General features: G+C 39.6%; 1 protein-coding gene across 4 annotated transcripts in view; it reads right to left on the bottom strand.

Annotated features, from left to right (window-relative positions):
* Nucleotides 1-24,381, bottom strand: part of LOC108702636 (chloride channel CLIC-like protein 1) — a 71,779-nt gene that overhangs the window by 3,586 nt on the left and 43,812 nt on the right. The window contains exons 1-2 of one of the 4 annotated variants that reach the window (XM_041579219.1): nucleotides 17,067-17,709; nucleotides 14,731-14,783 (exon numbers count right to left, since the gene is read on the bottom strand). The exons of the other annotated variants lie outside the window; for them this stretch is intronic. Of the exons in view, the coding sequence (XP_041435153.1) occupies nucleotides 14,777-14,783; nucleotides 17,067-17,704 (645 nt within the window). The 5' untranslated portion in view covers nucleotides 17,705-17,709 and the 3' untranslated portion in view covers nucleotides 14,731-14,776. Of the gene's footprint in view, nucleotides 1-14,730; nucleotides 14,784-17,066; nucleotides 17,710-24,381 lie in introns of those variants that run through there. 4 annotated transcript variants of the gene reach the window in all.

Genomic DNA, 24,381 nt, shown 5'->3' with positions numbered 1-24,381 from the left:
GAAAGTACAAACTGAACCCAGAAATTGTAGATTATAATGAATAATGTACCCCCCACTGAAAATTTATAAAGATATTAAGTCACCTCGGAGTTATGTGACCTGTATAAAAGCACTCGGCCTGCGGCCTCGTGCTTTTATATGGTCACATAACTCCTCGGTAACATAATATCTTTATAAATTACAGTAGGGGGTACATTATCCACTATATATTTGCACTTCCAAATGAGTATCCGCACTCCAAGGCAAATAACTTCAACATAGGGAGGGGTGCATGGTAATTATGTATACACCAATTATTCTCAGACCAGCCCTCCGTTATAAGAATCAATTATTTTATTGTTGCATCGTATCTATGCCCGACGTTTCGGTCAGCCGTCAGGTTATTGGTTGTCATATCATTTCTATCAGACTTTTCTATAAGACTTATCAGTTAACAGCAGAGGATTTAGGGTAGCTCCGACGATTCACAATGGGTCGTCCTTTCTATTGAACTCTCAGAGCGGTAAATAGTAAAGTCAATGGATCAGCCAGGCCTGTGATTTATTGTAGGGATCACACCCCATATGCACAGATAAAGATCCGTTATATACGGGAGTGGGAGACACCCTGCCTAGGCAACAGCAATATGAAGTGGAGTCATTACCCCCCCCATCCAAAAATCTTTGGAATTACAAAGCACTCCTTTGCTCCAATGGGGCTGAATACAGAAGAATCCAAACCACATGTCCTTCCACTGATTTAAATAATAAATGCAAAACAAAAGTGGATATAAATAAATCCGCATGACTAATTAATGAGCGATTCTTGCGGCCAACTCCCGCGCCCCCACTACATTTTCATTGGAAAAGCCATTCATGGAGGAAGAGATTAAAGGCGCGGAAAGTGCAGAAAAAGTGAAGAAGTAGTAGATGGAGCTAAATGCTACACTCAAGTGTTCATTATGCAATATATCAGGGCAGGAAAGCAGAGGATGCCATTTTATTTACTTCTGAACTGCATGCGGACTGCCATACCAAAATTCAGTTGCTGCAGTCAATAGGCCAGCCCTTTGCCAGCTGTTTCAGGGTGTAAATGTATTGAAAGCGGTCATACTGATCCATGATTCACCCTTCCAGTTGTTAAACTGTTACTTCACCTTTAAGTTAACTTTTAGTATGTTATACAATGGCCATTTCAAAGCAACTTTTAATTGGTCGTCATTATTATTTATTTATTTTTTTAATTACTTGACTTTTTCCAGCTTCCAAAATGGGAGTCACTGACCCCACCTAAAAAAAAAAAAAAAAAAAGAAGCTCGGCAAGGCAAAAAATGTATTGCTATTGCTACTTTTTATTACTCATCTTTCTGTTCAGTTCCTCTCCTATTCATATTCCAGTCTCTTATTCAAATCAGGGCATGGTTGCTAGGGTCATTCGGACCATAGCAACCAGTTTGCTATAACGGCAAACTGGAGAGAATATGAGAAGACCTAAATAGAAAAATAAGTTATAAAAAAAAAAAATTCCAATAAAATTGTAGTCCCCCCCCCACCCTTAGAAATAGTAGGCAAATATTTAAAAAAACCCAAAACATACAAAATAAAAATAATGAAGATCAACTGAAACGCTGCTTAGAATTGGCCATTTTATAACATACTAAACATTAATTTAAAGGTGAACCTTGCTTAGAATTTACCATTCTATAACGTACTAAACATTAATTTAAAGGTGAACCATCTATTTAATAAACTTCAGCTCCCATAATTCCTTCTCAGACTTCTGTTAGCATGGTCTTAACTACAGCAAAATGTTTCTATTGAATACCCTTTCCTTGAATCTTATATATCAATTACTTCCCTGGATGAACGTTGGCTGTATGACTAGACTTCCAGACACTGCTTTACCGGCTCATAAATAAAACAGCTTTTCCCCCTGATATGTAAGTAGATCACTAAAGGCTAAAAACAAGTTCCCAGCTGTTAAACATCAGTCACATACTTTTCTTCCAGGAGTCCAAGGGCCCAAATTCCACCGACACCTTGTCTGGTCAGTGACACCCCATAGGTTTACATCCAAGGAACGGAACCAGCAGAGTGTTTTGTTTAGCTTAGAATTAATGTGTTTGCCCTTCCTTAGCCATGCATAAAGGCCACGCTGAACCAATTACATGCCGGGATGTGATCAGATTACATGGATAAAGAGTTGCATGTGGATAGATGGGTATTTGTGCAAATTGATCTAAAAGAGGATTCTCTCTTTCCTATAGCCTAAAGGGAATGTAAAGCTGTTATACAGATAGCTACAATCTCAGCCATAAAGCAGGACAGGACTGCTGCTTAAAATGGGGATCAGATAGGACATGTGCAGCCACTGGGATAGAATATTCTGTTATACAGATAGCTAGAATCTCAGCCATAAAGCAGGGCAGGACTGCTGCTCTATTGTCAAACACTAAACTTTGATAATTGTGTCCTTTTAACCACGTACAAATAATGGAAAACATTTTGATACATATAGCTGTTTACAGGACAGAAGAGCATTTGGTTAAATGGGTTGTTCACCTTCCACACACTATTTTTAAGTTCAGTTAATTTCAAATTGGTCACCAAAAATAAAGATTTTTTGATGTTGATGTTGCTCCATCTTGCCCTATTGTCTCTTGTCATACTGTCTCCATCTTGCCCTACTGTTTCCATCTTGTCCTACTGTCTCCATCTTGCCATACTGTCTTCATCTTGCCCTACTGTTTCCATCTTGTAATACTGTCTCCATCTTGCCCTACTGTTTCCATCTTGTAATACTGTCTTCATCTTGCCCTACCGTTTCCATCTTGTAATACTGTCTCCATCTTGCCCTACTGTTTCCATCTTGTAATACTGTCTCCATCTTGCCCTACTGTTTCCATCTTGTAATACTGTCTCCATCTTGCCCTACTGTTTCCATCTTGTCATACTGTCTCCATCTTGCCCTACTGTTTCCATCTTGTCCTACTGTCTCCATCTTGCCCTACTGTTTCCATCTTGTCATATTGTCTCCATCTTGCCCTACTGTTACCATCTTGTCCTACTGTTTCCATCTTGTCATACGGTCTCCATCTTGCCCTACTGTTTCCATCTTATCATACGGTCTCCATCTTGCCCTATTGTTTCCATCTTGTCATACTGTCTTCATCTTGCCCTACTGTTTCCATCTTGTCATACTGTCTCCATCTTGCCCTACTGTTTCCATTTTGTCATACTGTCTCCATTTTGCCCTACTGTTTCCATCTTGTAATACTGTCTCCATCTTGCCCTACTGTTTCCATCTTGTAATACTGTCTTCATCTTGCCCTACTGTTTCCATCTTGTAATACTGTCTCCATCTTGCCCTACTGTTTCCATCTTGTCATACTGTCTCCATCTTGCCCTACTGTTTCCATCTTGTCCTACTGTCTCCATCTTGCCCTACTGTTTCCATCTTGTCCTACTGTCTCCATCTTGCCCTATTGTTTCCATCTTGTCATATTGTCTCCATCTTGCCCTACTGTTTCCATCTTGTCCTACTTTTTCCATCTTATCATACGGTCTCCATCTTGCCCTACTGTTTCCATCTTGTCATACGGTCTCCATCTTGCCCTATTGTTTCCATCTTGTCATACTGTCTCCATCTTGCCCTACTGTTTCCATCTTGTCCTACTGTCTTCATCTTGCCCTACTGTTTCCATCTTGTCATACTGTCTCCATCTTGCCCTACTGTTTCCGTCTTGTCATACTGTCTCCATTTTGCCATACTGTTTCCATCTTGTCATACTGTCTCCATCTTGCCCTACTGTTTCCATCTTGTCATACAGTCGCCATCTTGCCCTACTGTTACCATCTTGTCCTACTGTTTCCATCTTGTCATACGGTCTCCATCTTGCCCTACTGTTTCCATCTTGTCATACGGTCTCCATCTTGCCATATTGTTTCCACCTTGTCATACTGTCTTCATCTTGCCCTACTGTTTCCATCTTGTCATACTGTCTCCATCTTGCCCTACTGTTTCCATTTTGTCATACTGTCTCCATTTTGCCCTACCGTTTCCATCTTGTAATACTGTCTCCATCTTGCCCTACTGTTTCCATCTTGTAATACTGTCTTCATCTTGCCCTACTGTTTCCATCTTCTAATACTGTCTCCATCTTGCCCTACTGTTTCCATCTTGTAATACTGTCTCCATCTTGCCCTACTGTTTCCATCTTGTCATACTGTCTCCATCTTGCCCTACTGTTTCCATCTTGTCCTACTGTCTCCATCTTGCCCTACTGTTTCCATCTTGTCCTACTGTCTCCATCTTGCCCTATTGTTTCCATCTTTTCATATTGTCTCCATCTTGCCCTACTGTTTCCATCTTGTCCTACTGTTTCCATCTTGTCATACGGTCTCCATCTTGCCCTACTGTTTCCATCTTGTCATACGGTCTCCATCTTGCCCTATTGTTTCCATCTTGTCCTACTGTCTTCATCTTGCCCTACTGTTTCCATCTTGTCATGCTGTCTCCATCTTGCCCTACTGTTTCCGTCTTGTCATACTGTCTCCATTTTGCCATACTGTTTCCATCTTGTCATACTGTCTCCATCTTCCCCTACTGTTTCCATCTTGTCATACAGTCGCCATCTTGCCCTACTGTTTCCATCTTGTCATACGGTCTCCATCTTGCCCTACTGTTTCCATCTTGCCCTACTGTTTCCATTTCGTCATACAGTCTCCATCTTGCCCTACTGTTTCCATCTTGTCATACTGTCTCCATCTTGCCCTACTGTTTCCATCTCATCATACGGTCTCCATCTTGCCCTGTTTCCATCTTGTCATACTGTCTCCATCTTGCCCTACTGTTTCCATCTTGTCATACGGTCTCCATCTTGCCCTACTGTTTCCATCTTGTTATACTGTCTCCATCTTGCCCTACTGTCTCCATCTTGCCCTACTGTCTCCATCTTGCCCTACTGTTTCCATCTTGCCCTACTGTTTCCATCTTGCCCTACTGTTTCCATCTTGCCCTACTGTCTCCATCTTATCTCCATTTTACCCTTGCTGTGTTCATCTTGCCTTACTACACAATAGTGTGTGTGTGGGGATGACAGCAAGGCTAAACAGAGGCTCACTGACTTTTGGTTGAAAGACAGTGCCCAAAAGCAACAAGAATATTATTTGTCAAACTACTCTCATTTAAACCAAGTGAAAAAGAGAGGGGCCACACAGCCGGGGTCTGTCCATTAATTTAACTCTGCAGAACATTAAATCCAAGCCCAGTGGGTCTGTTATAGTAATGGCACCAAATCAAATGCAGTGATAGTATTTAAGAGTATCAGAACAAATGGTTCTGGGGGTGAGACATAACACTGTACAAATGAGATCACTGTACTAGGTTACTTCAGCGCACTGCACTAATTTTAAGTGCAATGGTGCTTCTTTCCTCTAAGACTTCACCGCAAGTCTTCAGTATCAACGTAACCAGTAGAATGAGGAGAGCAACCCAAGGCAGAATATCTGCTACAATGTAATTTATTAGCAGCTACAAAACACTACATGTTTCGGGCCTCAAACGCCCTTTATCAAGGCCCGAAACATGTAGTGTTTTGTAGCTGCTAATAAATGACATTGTAGCAGATATTCTGCCTTGGGTTGCTCTCCTCATTCTACTGGTTACACTGTACAAATGAGGCCTCAATTTCTTTATTGGCTGGAGGAGGAGAGTGAGCATACTGACGGATGGAACAGCTGCTGCTGGATGTGCCCCGGCCCAAGTACTTAGGAAGAGTTTAAGGATGAGGGTCAGTAAGTTCCAGTAAAACGATTAGTTTGACTCTTCTTCCCCATTAATCTTTACCTCTCTTTTAACCCTCTCAGCATTCATCCCTTGCATATTCTGCTCTCCCAATCACATATTTTCCTCTCTCCCCAACACATCCACTGCCAACCCCCTTGGAAAAATATTATATGTTCTTCATTTTCCCTCCTTCTTCTGATCATTGCCATCTTCCTTCCCCTTCAGCCCCCACTTCCCATCCTCGGATCTCTCCTTCCATACACTCTCTTTCTTTTCCTTTCCTATTTATCCTCTTTTATGCCTGATTTCCCCTTTAATGACCTGACTCGTGTGATGCCAATGAATCACGTATCCCCCCTTGCCTACAGGTCACAGGGTGACATTCTATATGTGTGTATTAGGTTCCCAGCAAGTGTTGGGCAAATGCTGAAACATGAATGCATCTCCCATTGTCTCCCATCTGCCCAGCACATTGCGCCCATTTATTGGCAGTTTCTTGCATTTTAGGTTTAACTTTTTGCAATAATATTTGTGTTTTTATTCTCACTAAGTGCCTGATTTCCTTTTATTTCATATCCCATATGTTTGGCACACAGCGCAAAAATCTCTTCATCATTGGCTCTCAGCCTGGAAGTACTGTTAATTCAGCGGTTCTGGTTCATAGCGGGCCCAGCAGAATTCTCTGGTTTATCTTATTGGACAACATATCATCTCCTTTTACAATGACAGGATGAGGGCACCAATTAAAGTTTAACTTAAGCACAGATTCTCTCTTTATTTTTGGTGAGTGTCTTGTTGGTCAGTGACTCGCCCGGTTTTCTACTTCAAGTTAATCATGAGGGCCATTTATTACTGTATGTTAAGAGGGTGCAAAGTAAAACAATAGGCACGATCCTCATGTTTTGTACACTCTGCCCCATCTCTGCACAGCCATAGGTACTTGCACTCCAAATTAATAAATACCTGGCTTTGACTGGTCCTCGATACCAACCCTATCCCACCCATTAACTTGTGCATCATTCCTTTATTCTTGTGTTAGGTGCAGAGTGCAGCCAGACCTGTGCAGCCAGGTTTTTGCCCCCTTACTGCACTCCTGTCTGAAGTCTATGTATGGTGTTTTAGCGACAGTCCATAGACTGATGTGGCTCAAAACAGACAGATCCCTCAACTCTGGGGCAGGATTTAAATGGTTGGAATCAGGACAACCCAATACCACGGGCTGATTTATTTGTGTAACCCAATCTCCCTGGATCTGTCCACATTGATCAGCACTTTCCGAACAAGCACTCAGTAGAACTGGAGCTTCTATGAGCAGCGATATATATATATATAAAATTCCCAGATGTTTTCAACACCTCTCTTATTTTTTCCCAAGAAACCTCTGTGAAACTGGACCCAGGTCTGGGACATTTGTTTAACTTAACGTTTGTTTTGAAGGAAAATAAATGGAGGTTTAATGACCACCAAGAATTAACTGATCTCCCTAGAACACAATAAACAGGTTCAGCCACTGAGATAACAGCCGCTCATTTAAGCCAAACCATTCCTTTGGGAATTATACTGTGACTTGGATTGGAGAGGAAGACACTTATAAGAGAAATTACGACTGGGTAGGTATGGGTATAATCAAAGCTTATAGGCCAAGCCACACAGGAGCCAAAGATCCTGTTTGGACGTTCTTTATTTTTTCTAGCACTCTAATTCACTGTGGAGAAGGTAGCGAGGCCCTTGTGGTTTTTAGAAGATGCTTTAATTAAAAATACAAACATCCAGGCCTTATCTGTAGCATAAATCATGTGTTGTTCTATTGTAGTCACACTCCGATCTGTTGATACTCTGCTCATCATTCTTAATGTCCAGGAGGGTAGGTGCCAGTGGGCACAACCCAATATACCCTTTATATATGGGGTTGTCCTATTCCCTTTATAGGAGAGTAACATAGTGGGCAGGATAGCTATATGCTACATTCCTGTGATTCTAGAAAGGATGATTAAAAAAACCCATATGTACAGGCATAGGACCTGTTATCCAGAAAGCTATACAGGGCTGGGCCAAGACGACTGGGTGCCCTAGGTGACCCGGCCAGCCCCACACGTGCACCCAGCCTATTGTGACCTTGTTCGCGCATGCCGAATAATTATGCCCTAACCAAGCCCTAGAATAACTCTAAATACATTTCGGAAGGTTGAAAGAACTGAAGGGTGGGGGATTCCCCTACAAGGGAACCCCTGTGGTCTGAGGACCTACCATTATTTGGCTCCTTTCTGGTAGAACTTTCTGAGAGAAAATTGGAGTGTTATTACAGACACGCCCATAACTTGTTAAAGACCCTAACTGTGAATGTATCTGTGCCCCCCTTACAGAAGGGCTGGTGGGCTCTTAGGACTGGGGGAATTACACAGTTTAGCTACAGGATGAATTTCCGGCCCATATTTCGTGCTAAGAACTTAATCTTCCATCAACATTTGGAAACATCTCGCTGCCATGAACATGTTAAACATAAGTCTAGTTCCCATAAGAAAATGATCAAGGGAAAGAAAGGCTTCAGTGACCTGGCCACCGGGATGGGAGGAGGCCTTAAAGGGAAAGTTTGGGTTAGAATGGACTCTTACTAGGGAAGTAGCTACAGAACCATGGCTGTAGGAATGGGTCTGGGATGTCTATATTCAAAATTACTCTAGCTTTTATAATACTTTCCCAAATTCTAATAAACAGGCAAGTTGGACAGTGTCATAATAACATGCAGACAAGCAGTTACGCCTGCAGCAGCAGTTTTAGGCATTACTCCCAACCAATTCACTTGCATGGACCCAATGGGAAGAGGAAATATTGTCTCATCTTCAAGTAAACACAGAAATATTCTCCCTTCTGTGTCGTTGGCTGTATTTTGTGCATCTTATCACTTCTTTTATATCCCCTCACACTGGCTCCTGTTTCATTTCAACACCCTCTTCTATATCATTACCAATATTAACACCTATATCCCCTTTCAGCATCAATTTCTCCTCCATCCCCTACTGCATTCCCACCTGTGTGAACCCTATCTTCTACTATACTGCATTCAGCCTCCTCTGCTGCATCCCCACCATCCTCCTCTTACATCATTCCCTCCTACATCTCCATCAGTCTCCCCTCCTGTATCTCCTTCATCACTCTCTCCTGCATGCCCATGGCCTCCTTTACTGCATGACATACTCCAGCATCTCCACCATTCTTATATTCCCTCTTATCACTCCTTCCTGCATCTTCTTACTCATCACTGAATACTGCATTTTCATTAACCTGCCCTCCTGCATCCCTATTGCCATTTCCTTCTTCAACACATCATACCACTGCTCCTTCATCGCTCCCTTCTCCATGAGCCAGGTCCAGGGCCTGATTGCTTGCATTCACACAGGAATTTGGCTAAAGATAAGGTGCAGATAGTGATTACGTTTCTACTGTAAGAAGAAAAGCTCAGGGTCTGTCCTGGGACCACTTGTCTTTAATTTGTTCATTAATGATCTTCACACATAGAACGGTTCTACTATAGTTCTCTACTGTTCTTCAGTAATTTTGTTAAAGTCACAAAGTGGAAACTTGTCCAGTACTCGAGAGTCCCAAACACGTATTATACAGCACATCATTCTAAACCCTCCATCTGTTCTTACAATTCCCAGCATCCCACCATGGGCAAGAGCAGTTAAATGGCAGAATTGCCTGTTGAGGCATATGATGTTGGAGGGATTTCGATACAATATAGATATATTTATCATTTTATATATGTATCTATAATTTTTCATCCATTCACTTCACTTCCAATAAACCAGGGCTAAATATCAAAGGCTGTGCTATGCAATTTCAAAAAGAAGGTAATGTTAAAATACAGAGTCAGACAGGGATTCCATGTGTAAGCGCTCAGAAATGAGGTTATCATGCAGATTTAAAGAAATATGCATTCCCCTGTCTGTGCTGTATCCATTACCTCCCTAATCTACATGAATCATTTTAGATGTGGTCCTATAACCATTTGTTTCCCTAGTTTCCTTAGCAGTCTCCCTAAAACTGTTATTTAAACAGACATAGGAATTAGGGCACTATATCCTCTGTTTTATATCCTGACTTACTTGCTTGCTTACTAATGAATGGGGTTAAACAGTTGAACTTGCAAGCTGGGCAAACAAGCAACTCTCTCGTACCTTGAGCAGTTTGGATAACACCTAATATTCCTCATTATAATGATGGTTTCTCTACCCATGCAGTGTTGGACAGGCATACCTGGGGCACCAGAAGCAAAAAAAAGGTAATTCTGGTCCATTCGCAAGCCTGAACAAAACATCTAGTCTTTACACACACAAATCATTCCCATGCATTACATTTATTTACAGACACTACAGGGTCCAGCTCCCCCATATGGAATGAAAAATAAAAAGTAATGTAAGGTAATTCTAGATCATTAAACTTCCCACTGCACGAGAGCTCGCCATAAACTCACCATCCCTTCAGGGAAGGAGAACCAGATACTCATAGGGATCCACTCTGTGTACACAAGCTAACCTTTAGAGGGCAACTAAACCCTACAAAGGATTAGGCTAGATAATCAGCACCTTAGTGTTTAGTGTTGCTTTAGTTTTGCAACATGGACAATTCAGGATTTATTCTCTAAAGCTAATCAGCAATGAGCATGCCCATTAAGCACCTCCACTAAGCATGTGCAGTGCCACCAACATTAGGAAGAAGCCTGACCAAGATCAGAAAATTCCCAAAGCCACAGGGACTTAGGTCTTCCATAGGCATTGTACACCCTAAAATACATCACTGTAATCTACAAAGATCTATACCAGTGATCCCCAACCACTAGCTTGTGAGCAACATGTTGCGCTCCAACCCCTTGTATGCTGCTCCCAGTGGCCTCATACCAAGTGCTTATTTGTGAATTACTGATTTGTAGGCAAGTTTTGGTTGCATTAAACCACGTGTACTGCCAAACAGAGCCTCATGTAGGTTCACCATCCACATAGGGGCTACAAAATGGCCAATAACAGCACTTATTCGGCACCCCAAGAACATTTTTCATGCTAGTGTTGCTCCTCAACTTACTTCTAAATGTTGCTCATGGGATCAAAAGGTTGGGGATTCCTGATCTATACCAACACCAACTACTGCTACTGAAGGCAGTATCTGTCTGTCCTTCCGGTTCTCCTCCAGCCAGGACTTCATTCCCCAATGTCTTGCACACCTTTGTGGCTTAGCTGAAGGGGCTATTAATAACAATGTTATTTTTGGGTTTAGTAGACTGTTGATTCCTAAACTGCAATTTGATGCATCCAGAGGACATGGAGGTCCGTTGTCCGCCCAGTTCTATCATTCCCACCAAACTCAAGTCTGGTTCCATTCCAGTAAGGTATTAGTATAAATTAGATCACTGAATTATATTTCCTTGAGAAAGATTCTCCTCTCTGCTTCCCATGAGGCCAGACCCCCCACTCTGAAGGAAGCCACTCTATCACTGACCGCATTGTCAGTTTGTGACTCCTTGGGCGAGAAGGTGGGCGGCCTAATCCTACAAAAACATGGGGGATTAATGGAGCTCTAGAGAGATTAAATAGTCCACGTAATTGCTCAGTATAAATATTCAAGCAGACACACAATTAAGATACCCACGGCTCAACAACCCAAACAATCACTTCCACCCTGCAGAGTGCGACTCCAAGTAAGTATGGATATTTGTGTATTTTTTTAATAAAATATTTATTTACGAGTTACAATAAAAAATGTCCTGTTGCATTTAATGAGATTATATGATCCTATTTGCAAAACAGTGAACTCATGGGAACAGGAGGTTGGTTGTGACGCCAATGGAAGGCACCCAAACGTTCTGGACCTTTGGGAATTTTGCTACGTGACTTCTGGAAAGAACACAATTTTATTTAAAGTTCTCTCCAATCTCCCAGCCTGACGTCTCTACTGAAACAAGCCAGGCCTATATCACAAAGCAAAATTTCTATTGCATATCAACCGGTTTTAGACTTACTTTTCTTTTATTGCCATTTTAATTCTAAATATTATATAGCATGATTTCTTAAAAAGTATTTAATTTCTTCTAGGAATCATAATGTCAATGTGCCAGTAATCACTTTTAATTTTTTCTTTAAAATTAGAATTTTTTTATTTTTTACAATCTTCTCGTTAACCCATGCAATGTCATAGATATGCACAGTTTTTCCCACCTGATTTTATTAAAAGGTATTTAAATACTTCTCAGAATCAAACTGTCATTTTGTCTTTAACACGCTACATTTTTTTATTGCTGCAATTTTGTAGATTTTCCTCCCTATTTTAATAGTAGTATTTGAAAATATTAAAGTATTTGAAAATTCCCAAAAAAAAGGGAAAATGTCATCACAATAAAAAGGAGCGTTTTTTTCAAAATGTCAAAATATAATTACCTTACTTTCTTATTATTACAAAATTTCATTATTTTGGGTGGTACATTTCTCAGCTTTTCCTACATGTATATATAATCTCTAGATTTTCCAAAAATCATTTAAAAGGGGAAATGCCAACAGAACATAAAGGGGCAAATTTATCAAATCATAAAAATAGCAATAATGAAAGTTTTTCCTAAAATGTAAATTTTTGGTTACATTTTATAGATTGTCCCTCCTGTTTTATTAAAAAATATTCAAATATTCCCAAGAACTACGTAAATGGAAAATATCAAAAGATCTTAAAAGGGGTAAATATTTTAAAATTCAATATCAATACTGAACTGTTTTAATTAAAAAAATGTTTTCTTTCTTTAAGGCAAAACGGGTGGGGGGCGGCAGCATCGGGACAATTGCCTGTGTTGTACATATGTACATATGCTCTCAGTACCATACTAATGTAAGGGAGACAGACAGTGAGTTTAACTGATCGATTGCACATTCTTTGGAAAGGATATGACTTTTATAATGTCAGAATGTGAATTTCTCCCAAAATGGAACATTTTTTACATAGCAAAAATGATCTGCTGAAGACTGACACAGTGCAGCACTGCCCTATTCATTATGTTATAGGGAATAGAACGCACATAGTTATAATGGGGGCATCATGGAAAGATTTACTGCCAGTTATATAAACTCCTCTTTGGGTTTCAGCTAAAAGCACCAACATTTAGCTTTCTCCCTTCAACTAAGGAATTATGTTATAAGGAACCTTGATAGGTGCTAAGAAAACTGCCAGTGGCCCCACTGGCAGTTTTCTCAGCCCCTAGCAAGGTTCCTTACCTTTTGGCTGTGGCAAAAGGTAAGTGACAACACAGGGAAACGGGTTTATATATAGTCTTCGACACCTGGCAAGGGAGCGGTGTCCTGCCCACCCACCTTTATCTATTACTTACCCCCATCTTTCCCCCAGCCACTGTCACAGTGTAACCCCCATATCATATATGCACATAATGTAACTGTATAATATATAGGTACAGATATACCCCCATCTTTCCTCCAACCACTGTCACAGTGTAACCCCCATATCATATATGCACATAATGTAACTGTATAATATATAGGCACAGATATACCCCCATCTTTCCTCCAACCACTGTCACAGTGTAACCCCATATCATATATGCACATAATGTAACTGTATAATATATAGGCACAGATATACCCCCATCTTTCCTCCAACCACTGTCACAGTGTAACCCCCATATCATATATGCACATAATGTAACTGTATAATATATAGGCACAGATATACCCCCATCTTTCCTCCAACCACTGTCACAGTGTAACCCCCATATCATATATGCACATAATGTAACTGTATAATATATAGGCACAGATATACCCCCATCTTTCCTCCAACCACTGTCACAGTGTAACCCCCATATCATATATGCACATAATGTAACTGTATAATATATAGGCACAGATATACCCCCATCTTTCCTCCAATCACTGTCACAGTGTAACCCCCATATCATATATGCACATAATGTAACTGTATAATATATAGGCACAGATATACCCCCATCTTTCCTCCAACCACTGTCACAGTGTAACCCCCATATCATATATGCACATAATGTAACTGTATAATATATAGGCACAGATATACCCCCATCTTTCCTCCAACCACTGTCACAGTGTAACCCCCATATCATATATGCACATAATGTAACTGTATAATATATAGGCACAGATATACCCCCATCTTTCCTCCAATCACTGTCACAGTGTAACCCCCATATCATATATGCACATAATGTAACTGTATAATATATAGGCACAGATATACCCCCATCTTTCCTCCAACCACTGTCACAGTGTAACCCCCATATCATATATGCACATAATGTAACTGTATAATATAGAAAACAGGGTGCTTCTGATTCAGGTCACTGTTGCTGTATTCTTTGTGGCTGTGGATTCAGGTGTCTGTGTTACACCCTTAGTAATCAATAAAGCATAAAGGTGAATCAATCACAGCTCCAAGCAGTAGTTTTAAACTGCAAAATATTTATTAGCAGTGTTTGCGCACTACATGTTTCGGGCAGAGCCCTTTTTCAAGTGTAACAACAGCGAGGCATTGTGGGAAATAAATACCTTCATGGAACATAACACCTCCCCCAACTTAAAGTGACAGTGTTATAGTGAAGACCTTTCTAATCCATATGGTCCTATTACTTAGTCCATAATATCAAAGAAATATCAAAAATATCAAAAAATATATATAATGTCCATCTCAGTGTCCAATTTGTAAGGATATTGCTTCTTCCAGCCTATCCTTGCAATATTAAAACCAGGAAAAACAAGTTTAACGAGAAATGGTACTGCCACTGGTAATGGCCTACCCTAGGGATGCTTCAAGCATGTAGCAAGTCCGTATTTCAATGTATTTAAAACATTGATTCAAACATTTTTAGAAACATTTATATTTGTTCAATATTGCCAGCAATTACTTATAGCTCCTGTAACCTTTCTGCAACATTTATGTTACCTTATCACGGCAGGAGTTCCGTAATGTGTATTTTCTAGCTGGCCAATTAATTCCTGAGAAAAAAGAAAGAAAGGTCAATAACATTACAATATTTCGCATACATAGTTCATAGAAAACATTTCAGGCTAGTGTAGTCGTTCATACCCTTAGGCTTACTGCAATCTAACTTGCTTATCCAAAAGGCTTCTCTCTGGAGTAGCAATCTATCCCAGTCTCCACCTCTCTGTGGTCTTTTTACTACCTCCAAGACTTTCCACCTTAGTTGGGTCACATTGTGTTTAGCTTCAGAAAAATGTCTTGAAACGGTGGTATCAGTATATGTATCTGCCTTGTAGTTCCTAATAGAACCTTTGTGTTCCTTAATTCTTACATTAACAGGCCTTATTGTTTTACCCACATATAATTTGCCACAGGGACATTTTAGTGTATAAACTACATGTGTACTCATACATGTGGCATTAGCTTTCAAACGTATTTCGTTGCCTTTAGTTGGATGTTGGATATTGGGGCCCTTAATTATTGACGCACAACAATTGCACTTGTAACAAGGAAATGTCCCTATTTTAGTATTTTGGTTGTCTTTTTGTTTAGGTTCCGTAGGGCTTATTAAGTCACCTAATGTAGATCTCCTCTTATACGCAAAATATGGGGATTCTTTAAATAGGTGACCGTAATCCTTATCCATCTGAAGTAAGGGCCAGAATTGTTTCACTATTTTTTCAATGTCTTTACTTTGATTATCATACTTACTCACAAATATTGGTCTATTGGGATTGTTTGTATCCCTCACTTGTGGTGCCAGTAAGTTCTCACGTGGAATGTCTCTTACTTCTGTTAGCACTTTTTCCAATTTTTGCCCAGAATAGCCTCTTGCTTTAAAGCGATCTGTGAGATCTAATGCGGCTTTCTCAAACAATAAATCTGATGAGGCAATTTTCTTTGCTCTCAAGTATTGCCCTTTCGGAATTGCTTTTATAATATTAGGATTATGAAAGTTTTTTGTGTGGAGTAGATTGTTGCGGTCCATTTCTTTTCGATACAGATTAGTAACGAGTGACCCTTCAACAATTCGAACATTTACATCCAAAAAGTTAAGTTCAACCTTCGAAAATTCAGTTGTAAATTTCACCGTAGGGTGTGCCTTATTTGCTTCAGTGACCATTTGTTCAAACAGTTCTACTGGGCCTTCCCAAATCACAAAAATATCATCCACATAGCGGTGATATTTCTTAATATATTGTAAAAATGGTTGTATCAAAAATAGACTAGTCTCAATATGATACATAAAGATGTTAGCAAAAGAAGGGGCTACTGCAGAACCCATTGACGTACCTTGGGATTGTAAGTAAAATGTATTGTCAAAACGGAAGTAGTTTTTCTTTAAGACTATTTCTAAACAATCCAACAAGAAATATATGAGACTGGTTGGCAATGAAGTATTTACAAGTGCCTCCTCTATACATCTTATACCTTCATCTTGGGGTATAGAGGTATATAAACTTTGCACATCAATACTACAAAGAACAACATTTTCGTTCAGTGTGCCGACATCGCTCAAACAATTCAAAAAGGCAGTGGTGTCTTTTAGACAAGTTGGTAATTCAGCGACCAATTTTTGTAGATATTGGTCCACATATTTTGAAAGTGGTTCCAATATGGAGTCTATACCTGAAACAATTGGTCTGCCAGGTGGGTCAATCAGGGTTTTATGAATTTTAGGCAAGATATAGAGAACAGGTGTTTTTGGATGTTCATTTAGGAGAAACTCTTGGGTGTCTTTATCTATTACCCCATTCAAACAAGCATCAGTTACCATGGTTGTAATGTGCCTTTTAATTTCCCAAACTGGGTCTTGACTTAAAGCTGTATAGTGACCTGGAATATTTAGTTGCCGCAGAATTTCAGCGTTATACTTAGATTTATCCATCACTACGACAGCTCCACCTTTTGTCGGCTTTTTTGATTATTATATCCCTATTATTCATCAGGGTATCTAGTGCTGTTTTTTCTTTTTTTGTAAGATTAGGTCTATGGGAATTTAACCCCTTGCTCTGTAATTTAATAACCTCAGAGTTTACCACATTCATAAACGTTGTAAGGCTGTCATTGATAATATCAGGAGTAAAATTACTCTTTTTATACAGTTTCTTAGGTAGTGACACTGTGTCTTTAAAATACATTTTAAGTTTGAGTGTTCTAATGAATTTGAAAAAATCCACTTCCCATTCAAAGGGATCAACCTTATAATGTGGGACAAAACCTAAACCTTTGTTTATAACGGCAGTCTCTGTATCAGACAAGACATAGGAGGAAAGGTTAACCACCAGATTATTTACCTCCGCTGATTTCTGTCCCTTCGTGGATATGGCTCCCTGGGCATAGGTTTTGTGTAGTCTCTCTTGCCTCTGTTGCTGGCTTGGGTTACACCTAAAAAACGAGCGCTGGTGGTGCCATAGTCGTCCTCGCTGCTGCTGGTTTGAAAGCCTCTCTCCTCTTCTTCCTGCAGTGATCTAGGGCGATCGCTCTGTCTTGCGATCAGTCTGCGCTGATCTCTCTCCTCATCCGGTACGCTGTATCCCCCTCTGCGCGCAGGCCACTTCCTGGTATCTTCCGGTCGCGTCACGTGATACTGCTGGTCACGTGGGAATGGCGGAAGTCCTCTACGCTGCTGGCGCTGTTTGTTCCTCTCCTCTCTCCACTCGTAGACACAGTTATTCTCGTAGTCGTGGCTATCTCTCTGGAATTTTCGTTGTTTACGCAAGGTAATCTCTTTCCTCAATTTATGCAGGATTTCAGTATGATCTTTTAGCAGACTTTCTGCATTGGTTACGCTGCTGTCTGCAAGGAAAGTCTCTTTGATGCTTTTGGCCTTCTCCTCTGTGTCATCAATTTCAGTATCAAGGCATTCAATAGTTAACACCATTAAGTCTGTAGAAAATTTATTGCAGATTTCCGTCCACCGTGTACTCATCATTTGATATTATGGACTAAGTAATAGGACCATATGGATTAGAAAGGTCTTCACTATAACACTGTCACTTTAAGTTGGGGGAGGTGTTATGTTCCATGAAGGTATTTATTTCCCACAATGCCTCACTGTTGTTACACTTGAAAAAGGGCTCTGCCCGAAACATGTAGTGCGCAAACACTGCTAATAAATATTTTGCAGTTTAAAACTACTGCTTGGAGCTGTGATTGATTCACCTTTATGCTTTATTGATTACTAAGGGTGTAACACAGACACCTGAATCCACAGCCACAAAGAATACAGCAACAGTGACCTGAATCAGAAGCACCCTGTTTTCTATTGACTTTTCTGTGATCTGACTCAGGATCTACAACATACAATAAGGTATGTCAACTACAACTGCAGTGGACTCTGGAACAAAGACCCTGACACAAGCTACGTTTGCTTATAATAGCAATGAGATTGACCGGATACTGAACAGACATGAAGCCTTGGATATAGGCTTAAATTCAAAAACAGCACCCGAACCAGGTAAAGATCTGTTATACACTGAAAAACGGCTACTGAACCTAAAACTCCATAGATCTGCGTTAACAGAATATGTGAGAGCAGGAATCATACCAAGAGGCCTAAGGGCAGACATTAAACCCACCCTTTGTGTGAATAACCCATTGATGAGTACACGGTGGACGGAAATCTGCAATAAATTTACTACAGACTTAATGGTGTTAACTATTGAATGCCTTGATACTGAAATTGATGACACAGAGGAGAAGGCCAAAAGCATCAAAGAGACTTTCCTTGCAGACAGCAGCGTAACCAATGCAGAAAGTCTGCTAAAAGATCATACTGAAATCCTGCATAAATTGAGGAAAGAGATTACCTTGCGTAAACAACGAAAATTCCAGAGAGATAGCCACGACTACGAGAATAACTGTGTCTACGAGTGGAGAGAGGAGAGGAACAAACAGCGCCAGCAGCGTAGAGGACTTCCGCCATTCCCACGTGACCAGCAGTATCACGTGACGCGACCGGAAGATACCAGGAAGTGGCCTGCGCGCAGAGGGGGATACAGCGTACCGGATGAGAAGAGAGATCAGCGCAGACTGATCGCAAGACAGAGCGATCGCCCTAGATCACTGCAGGAAGAAGAGGAGAGAGGCTTTCAAACCAGCAGCGAGGACGACTATGGCACCACCAGCGCTCGTTTTTTAGGTGTAACCCAAGCCAGCAACAGAGGCAAGAGAGACTACACAAAACCTATGCCCAGGGAGCCATATCCACGAAGGGACAGAAATCAGCGGAGGTAAATAATCTGGTGGTTAACCTTTCCTCCTATGTCTTGTCTGATACAGAGACTGCCGTTATAAACAAAGGTTTAGGTTTTGTCCCACATTATAAGGTTGATCCCTTTGAATGGGAAGTGGATTTTTTCAAATTCATTAGAACACTCAAACTTAAAATGTATTTTAAAGACACAGTGTCACTACCTAAGAAACTGTATAAAAAGAGTAATTTTACTCCTGATATTATCAATGACAGCCTTACAACGTTTATGAATGTGGTAAACTCTGAGGTAATTAAATTACAGAGCAAGGGGTTAAATTCCCATAGACCTAATCTTACAAAAAAAGAAAAAACAGCACTAGATACCCTGATGAATAATAGGGATATAATAATCAAAAAAGCCGACAAAGGTGGAGCTGTCGTAGTGATGGATAAATCTAAGTATAACGCTGAAATTCTGCGGCAACTAAATATTCCAGGTCACTATACAGCTTTAAGTCAAGACCCAGTTTGGGAAATTAAAAGGCACATTACAACCATGGTAACTGATGCTTGTTTGAATGGGGTAATAGATAAAGACACCCAAGAGTTTCTCCTAAATGAACATCCAAAAACACCTGTTCTCTATATCTTGCCTAAAATTCATAAAACCCTGATTGACCCACCTGGCAGACCAATTGTTTCAGGTATAGACTCCATATTGGAACCACTTTCAAAATATGTGGACCAATATCTACAAAAATTGGTCGCTGAATTACCAACTTGTCTAAAAGACACCACTGCCTTTTTGAATTGTTTGAGCGATGTCGGCACACTGAACGAAAATGTTGTTCTTTGTAGTATTGATGTGCAAAGTTTATATACCTCTATACCCCAAGATGAAGGTATAAGATGTATAGAGGAGGCACTTGTAAATACTTCATTGCCAACCAGTCTCATATATTTCTTGTTGGATTGTTTAGAAATAGTCTTAAAGAAAAACTACTTCCGTTTTGACAATACATTTTACTTACAATCCCAAGGTACGTCAATGGGTTCTGCAGTAGCCCCTTCTTTTGCTAACATCTTTATGTATCATATTGAGACTAGTCTATTTTTGATACAACCATTTTTACAATATATTAAGAAATATCACCGCTATGTGGATGATATTTTTGTGATTTGGGAAGGCCCAGTAGAACTGTTTGAACAAATGGTCACTGAAGCAAATAAGGCACACCCTACGGTGAAATTTACAACTGAATTTTCGAAGGTTGAACTTAACTTTTTGGATGTAAATGTTCGAATTGTTGAAGGGTCACTCGTTACTAATCTGTATCGAAAAGAGATGGACCGCAACAATCTACTCCACACAAAAAGCTTTCATAATCCTAATATTATAAAAGCAATTCCGAAAGGGCAATACTTGAGAGCAAAGAAAATTGCCTCATCAGATTTATTGTTTGAGAAAGCCGCATTAGATCTCACAGATCGCTTTAAAGCAAGAGGCTATTCTGGGCAAAAATTGGAAAAAGTGCTAACAGAAGTAAGAGACATTCCACGTGAGAACTTACTGGCACCACAAGTGAGGGATACAAACAATCCCAATAGACCAATATTTGTGAGTAAGTATGATAATCAAAGTAAAGACATTGAAAAAATAGTGAAACAATTCTGGCCATTACTTCAGATGGATAAGGATTACGGTCACCTATTTAAAGAATCCCCATATTTTGCGTATAAGAGGGGATCTACATTAGGTGACTTAATAAGCCCTACGGAACCTAAACAAAAAGACAACCAAAATACTAAAATAGGGACATTTCCTTGTTACAAGTGCAATTGTTGTGCGTCAATAATTAAGGGCCCCAATATCCAACATCCAACTAAAGGCAACGAAATACGTTTGAAAGCTAATGCCACATGTATGAGTACACATGTAGTTTATACACTAAAATGTCCCTGTGGCAAATTATATGTGGGTAAAACAATAAGGCCTGTTAATGTAAGAATTAAGGAACACAAAGGTTCTATTAGGAACTACAAGGCAGATACATATACTGATACCACCGTTTCAAGACATTTTTCTGAAGCTAAACACAATGTGACCCAACTAAGGTGGAAAGTCTTGGAGGTCGTAAAAAGACCACAGAGAGGTGGAGACTGGGATAGATTGCTACTCCAGAGAGAAGCCTTTTGGATAAGCAAGTTAGATTGCAGTAAGCCTAAGGGTATGAACGACTACACTAGCCTGAAATGTTTTCTATGAACTATGTATGCGAAATATTGTAATGTTATTGACCTTTCTTTCTTTTTTCTCAGGAATTAATTGGCCAGCTAGAAAATACACATTACGGAACTCCTGCCGTGATAAGGTAACATAAATGTTGCAGAAAGGTTACAGGAGCTATAAGTAATTGCTGGCAATATTGAACAAATATAAATGTTTCTAAAAATGTTTGAATCAATGTTTTAAATACATTGAAATACGGACTTGCTACATGCTTGAAGCATCCCTAGGGTAGGCCATTACCAGTGGCAGTACCATTTCTCGTTAAACTTGTTTTTCCTGGTTTTAATATTGCAAGGATAGGCTGGAAGAAGCAATATCCTTACAAATTGGACACTGAGATGGACATTATATATATTTTTTGATATTTTTTGATATTTTTGATATTTCTTTGATATTATGGACTAAGTAATAGGACCATATGGATTAGAAAGGTCTTCACTATAACACTGTCACTTTAAGTTGGGGGAGGTGTTATGTTCCATGAAGGTATTTATTTCCCACAATGCCTCGCTGTTGTTACACTTGAAAAAGGGCTCTGCCCGAAACATGTAGTGCGCAAACACTGCTAATAAATATTTTGCAGTTTAAAACTACTGCTTGGAGCTGTGATTGATTCACCTTTATGCTTTATTAACTGTATAATATATAGGCACAGATATACCCCCATCTTTCCCCCAACCACTGTCACAGTGTAACCCCCATATCATATATGCACATAATGTAACTGTATAATATATAGGCACAGATATACCCCCATCTTTCCCCAACCACTGTCACAGTGTAACCCCCATATCATATATGCACATAATATAACTGTATAATATATAGACACAGATATTCCCCCATCTTTCCTCCAACCACTGTCACAGTGTAACCCCCATATCATATATACACATAATGTAACTATAAAAGCAATTTATATAATATATTATCATCCCACAATACAGAACCTGTACCAAAAACATAATATAAGGAGCATTGGGCCAGACAGCTCTTGTGCAAACACTGACAACCACAGTGAACCCCCTGGTGACAAGCAGATATAATGTTTGATTTACGATAATGACTATGATAATCACTTAATGGATTGTTTAGGTATCAGTTTACATGTTAAACAGTGGCTTTAAACTAAATGGTAGATCAAACCCCAGGAGCCTGTATGGCTATATGAAACAGTCTCTGAAAGAAGAGAAAATTACGTTGAAGGGCTGATCATTTGATGGTGAGCCCTCTGGGAGATTAATGAGCAGTATGGTAAATATGGATGATTTTCTCATCATCACAGAGAGATAATAACCATTGCTCACAAGTTCCTCAAAGACTCGGCTCAAGCTCGTCACTTCTGTTCCCTCAATATTTGTGTAATCACAAATCACAAACAAAAAGGTTTCCCAATATATCACCGATGTGGAGTCCTAGTGGATGTTAGCTCTAGTAACCTCCTGGAAGTGCTGATGGCAGAATGGCCAAAATGAGGCATAATTTCTACCAAAATGAAAGAGCAGCAGGGTCTGAGATATTAAGAGATCAATATGAGGAAATACCCCTTTTTTGGTTTGTTAGGAATAAGTAAATGAAACAGGTACTTAATAATAATTGGGATTGAATGGTGGTTTGCATAGAACACATACAATAATCAAAACACACAAATAGGGAGGAACCCCATAAGAGGCTCGGTTCACCTTTAAAGGGGACCCGTCACCCAAAAAAATTATTCCAAATCCTATTTTATCACATTAGTCAAGCAAAATGAACTTTAATTACACTATATAAATTATTTGAATCTTGTTTCCTTCAGTCTGGGAATTCAAAATGATAGCAAGCAGACAGGAGCCATTTTGTGGATACTGCTTTTAAGGAAAGCCTTGCATCATCTCAGAATCTTGTTTGTGCACTGAGGGATCCGATGTCCATCCCCATGCCCTGGTTACACAATTAAATGGTAAAGAGAATGGGGGATTGTGGGGAGAGCAGTGACATCAGGAAGTGCTGAATGGAAAGTGAAAGTAATTGTCTGCCCCGCCTCTATGCCCAGGGCATAGAGGCGGGGCAGACAATATTTGATTGACAGCTGAGATTTCTAAATGTGTTTACAACAGCTATGAATGCTTTAATAAAAAATAGAAATTGGATTTCATGTTTAATTTGAAAAGGACTTTTATTACACATATTTTTGTGTCTGGGTGACAGATCCACTTTAAGTTAACTTTTAGTATGTTATAGAATGGCCAATTCTAAGCAACTTTTCAATTGGCCTTCATTTTTTCTTTTTTATACTTTTTTTTTAATTATTTGCCACCTTCCTCTGAGTCTTTCCAGCTTTTAAATGGGGTTCACTGACCCCAGCTAATAAACAGATATCCTGTAAGGCTACAAATTTATCGTTATTGCTACTTTTTATTAATCATCTTTCTATTCAGGCCCTCTCTTATTTATATTGCATTCTCTTTTAAATCAACGCATGGCTGCCAGGATAATTTGGACACCAGCAACCAGATTGCTGGAATTGCAAACTGGAGAGCTGTTGAATAAAATGCTCAATAACTCAAAAAAAACAAATAATAAAAATTTAAAACCAATTGCAGATTGTCTCAGAATTTCATTCTCTACATCACATGTAAAGTTAATTTAAAGATGATCAACCCTTATAAAGACAGTTCTAAACACTAGACTCCATATCATAAAAGAACACCACACCCACCCAATGAAAGATACAAAGAGCAGGCCTGGCAATCTTCTGAATTTGGCAAAAGGGCTGTTGTAAGATTTGGGCATTTCTGTTGCTCAAAGCTTATTTTATGCCAATGGCCTATTTTGAATTCCAGTCCAAATAAACATTGTCAACTTTACTCAAAGTTTGATTTTTTACTGAATAATCTCTAGAAGCTTCAACTACAACCCCAAGCTTCTCTTTGCGTTTCATGCAATAAACACCAGTGCAACCAAAGATACGCTCCCAACAGCCCAACAATTATATGCTAAGCAGAAACCTACTAAACAAGTACTCAGCACCAACCAAACCAAGGATACACCAGACCGCAATGCAACAAAACATACACCAGAAAGCAACCCAAAAACAGAGACAAAGACACCAACATAGCAAAATTAGATTGAACACCAACCC

This window comes from Xenopus laevis, chromosome 9_10S (assembly GCF_017654675.1).
Source record: "Xenopus laevis strain J_2021 chromosome 9_10S, Xenopus_laevis_v10.1, whole genome shotgun sequence".
NCBI classification, from domain to species: Eukaryota; Metazoa; Chordata; class Amphibia; order Anura; family Pipidae; genus Xenopus; species Xenopus laevis.
Note: the sequence above shows the minus strand (reverse complement) of the source record. Positions and strands in the feature narration are given on the sequence as shown.